The sequence below is a fragment of the Cynara cardunculus genome (assembly GCF_001531365.2).
Source record: "Cynara cardunculus var. scolymus isolate 2C chromosome LG 13, CcrdV1, whole genome shotgun sequence".
NCBI lineage: Eukaryota > Viridiplantae > Streptophyta > Magnoliopsida > Asterales > Asteraceae > Cynara > Cynara cardunculus.
In genome coordinates, this window is record NC_037540.1 from 27670418 (window position 1) to 27673449 (window position 3032).

Sequence of the window (3032 nt, forward strand, 5' to 3'; positions counted from 1 at the left end):
ACACCTTTGACGAAGAGGAAGATGAGGATTATGACATGGCGTCAGATGTCAAGCTTCTTATCCCAGCCGTCGATTCCGTTTTCTGCTATATGGTTGAAGTTCACCAACAGATGCCTTACAAGGCTTAACTTGATGTGGACCTCTCAGCTCTCAAATCCGATGATCAAGAAGTACAGAGTCATCTCTTGACTCTCTAAGAAGTTGTTCGAGCCAACACTGAGGCCATTGTTGTTCTCTCTAGGAGGGCTGATGATGCTTAGGCTCTATCTCTTTAGCAGACGGGACTTCTTCAGCAGATCCTGGATGTTGTCTGTCAACCAGCTCTAGTGATCCCGCCTTTCTTCTTTGCTGATGATCGTGCTCAGCTTAATGAGACGTGTGAAGCAACGAGAACTCTAGCCAATGCTCTGTCAAGGCTAGAGGAAATGATGGTTCTCCAGCATCAGTGCATGGAAGAACTCTCTGTATTATACTCTCAAGTCTTAGCCAGAGAGGGGAAGATGAGGTCCAACACTACTGGACCATCTGCTGCTGTTGCTCCAGCAATCCTTCCAACTGAAGCTGAAGCTCCTAGAGCCGAGGTTGTCGCTGCTCCTGTAATCGCGACCACCAAAGCTGTTACAGCTGAGGAGGTTGATGCCATCCCAAGGGATGATGATCTTTCCATCACCTCTGCACCCGTTGCTGGTGGTGACGATGATGAAGACAAAGACGATAAAGATGAAGATGACGAACCTGATCTCCCAGACCCCAAAAGTGACCTAGATGATGATAACGATGATGATGAAGATAACTTTACCATCCAGTGTCAAAATCCAACAACCGCCACCGTGGGAGTCGCCCTCAGGGATTCTGCATCCCAGAGGGAGCAAAGAGAAGAAGAGTCTGCTCCATCAACGAACCACGGCCACAAGTCGAAAGGCAAAGTGGTCGCTGAGTAAGGGAATCTGAAGGTATTGTTCAATATCCCTCAATCCTTATTTGAAGACTCTACCTCTCAGGTTGTAGTCACTTCTCTTTATCAACTTCAGATCCCATCAACTACCTGCGGTCGACTGGAGTGGGTTCCTAAAAACCCTGTCTCCAATGCCCTCTGACCAGCAGATGGCTCAGCTAAAGGAGTCACTCGACTATACTAGAGTAAAAATCCCTCTTCGTACCTCTAGTGGTGGTGAATTTGACTTCCTTTCAGAAGTTGAAAGACTCGAGGCATTAAGGGCTGAAGAATAGCAAGAGCTTCAGAGGAAGCAGACTGAAGATAGCTTAAAGATGGCCAAGTCACTAGCTGAGAAGATTCTCCCTTAGAGAATGTCCAAGAAGAAGGTGAACGATGTCCAAGCCTAGGCTAAACTTCTTTCCATTGCAGAAGCTGAGCATGAGAAGATCCTGAAGCTGGTCGAAAAGAACAAGTGTTGGAGCGAAGCAAAGCTGAAGAAGAAAGTCAGTCCCCGCCGGTCATCAGTGTCAGCATCAGCTAACGTTCAAAAGACGGTGGAACACTGGTCTTAATGCTCATCACCAGGGACAATCTCGATGCCATCACCGAGTACCCTTCCTACCTTAGCCGCTATGGATACAGTGAATGGCTAGTATCAAACAAGCCATTCAGCGATCCATGTCAAGACATAAGCCAATTATCAAAGACATCATTAGCGATCTCATCAAACGGATGTCCAGGTATGTCGCAGTCCCTGACAGGCCTTCTCTGAAGATAGGTGGAAGGAAGAAGAAAAAGCTCTCTAATCCTAATGATGGATCATTCCTAAGGAATGAACATGAAACAAGGTTCTCCTTAGATGAAATCTTGAAGGAACATGAGAGTATAGACACTTCTATGCTGAATCTCGACTTGCCAGATAAGGGTCCCTATACACCCAACTTTGTGTATTTCAAACCTGAGTTAGGAGTTATATTCCTTGACTATGAAGGTGAAATCAGATTTCAGAGAATGTCAGAGCTACATCTATGTCCAATGGGTCATTTGGTTTACCTATTACTCTGGATAGATGATAGCATGCCTGGAAAAGTCATGGACCTGAAGATACGAAGAGAATGCCTACGTCGAAAGAACCTTGGTGAAGATGTACCTAGCTGCATAGATCAAAGTGTTCTAGATTAGTTTCTCTTTGTAATATTGTTCACTTTTCCTTGTAAATCTATTTACTATGTCTACTTTCAGTGATTAATCTTCTAGTCTGTAAGTATTAGACATGTACTGAACTACTTGTAATATCTCCAATGATAATAATATAAGTGTTTCTTGTACTTCACTGAAAAGATCCCTGAAAAAAGTAATAGGGACACAAGTTTATGAGTTCCAGAGTTACTTTTTACATTCACTAACAATCTATAAGTCAGTGAATAAGCTTTCAGTTTCAGTTTCCATCCTTGTAATTTTCTCTTAAATATGACTTACGGAAAATTCTCAAGCAAAGACTGACTCACTGAAAAAGATCTCAAAATAGTAAAAAGGGACATGTACTTTATATGTAACTTTTCCTTACTATTATTTGATAAGACAACTTTCTTTATGTTGTCTTGTTATCATCAAATAGGGGGAGATTGTTGATCCTCTCTCTCAGTGATTTGATGATAATCCCTTTTCACTTATACGAAGTATTTATGTTTCTGTCTTTTCAGTTCCAACGATCTTCACTGAACCTGTTCAGTGATCATTGAAGAACTTGTATTGTAATTCAATCAACGACAATGATACTTCAAAAAGACAACACTCACATCAAAGAACCTTCAGCCAATGTCGAAGACTGAAACTGAAGATTAGAGACCGGCAAGTACATGATCTGAAGCGGTACTCAGTGATTACAAGCCGGTCTACATATGTATGAAGACTGCTTAAGCCTCAGTAAATGCTGAAGAGACCTCCAGGTTATTCCATCATTCAGCGATCAAAAGAAGCTTGCCATGCACGATTGTTGTTGTCTTGCCCTTATGCACACAATGGACAAACCCATACCCTTTCTAAATGTTAGTACGGTATGTAGCCGACTAGTTGACTCTATTACCCACCAACT

General features: G+C 42.6%; 1 protein-coding gene across 1 annotated transcript; it reads left to right on the top strand.

The window, feature by feature from the left end:
• The first annotated feature begins 500 nt into the window (after positions 1-500).
• Positions 501-941, top strand: LOC112524954 (pheromone-processing carboxypeptidase KEX1-like). Its single transcript, XM_025134897.1, has one exon. The coding sequence runs from the start codon at positions 501-503 to the stop codon at positions 939-941; it is 441 nt and encodes a 146-aa protein (XP_024990665.1).
• Positions 942-3032: the final 2091 nt, after the last annotated feature.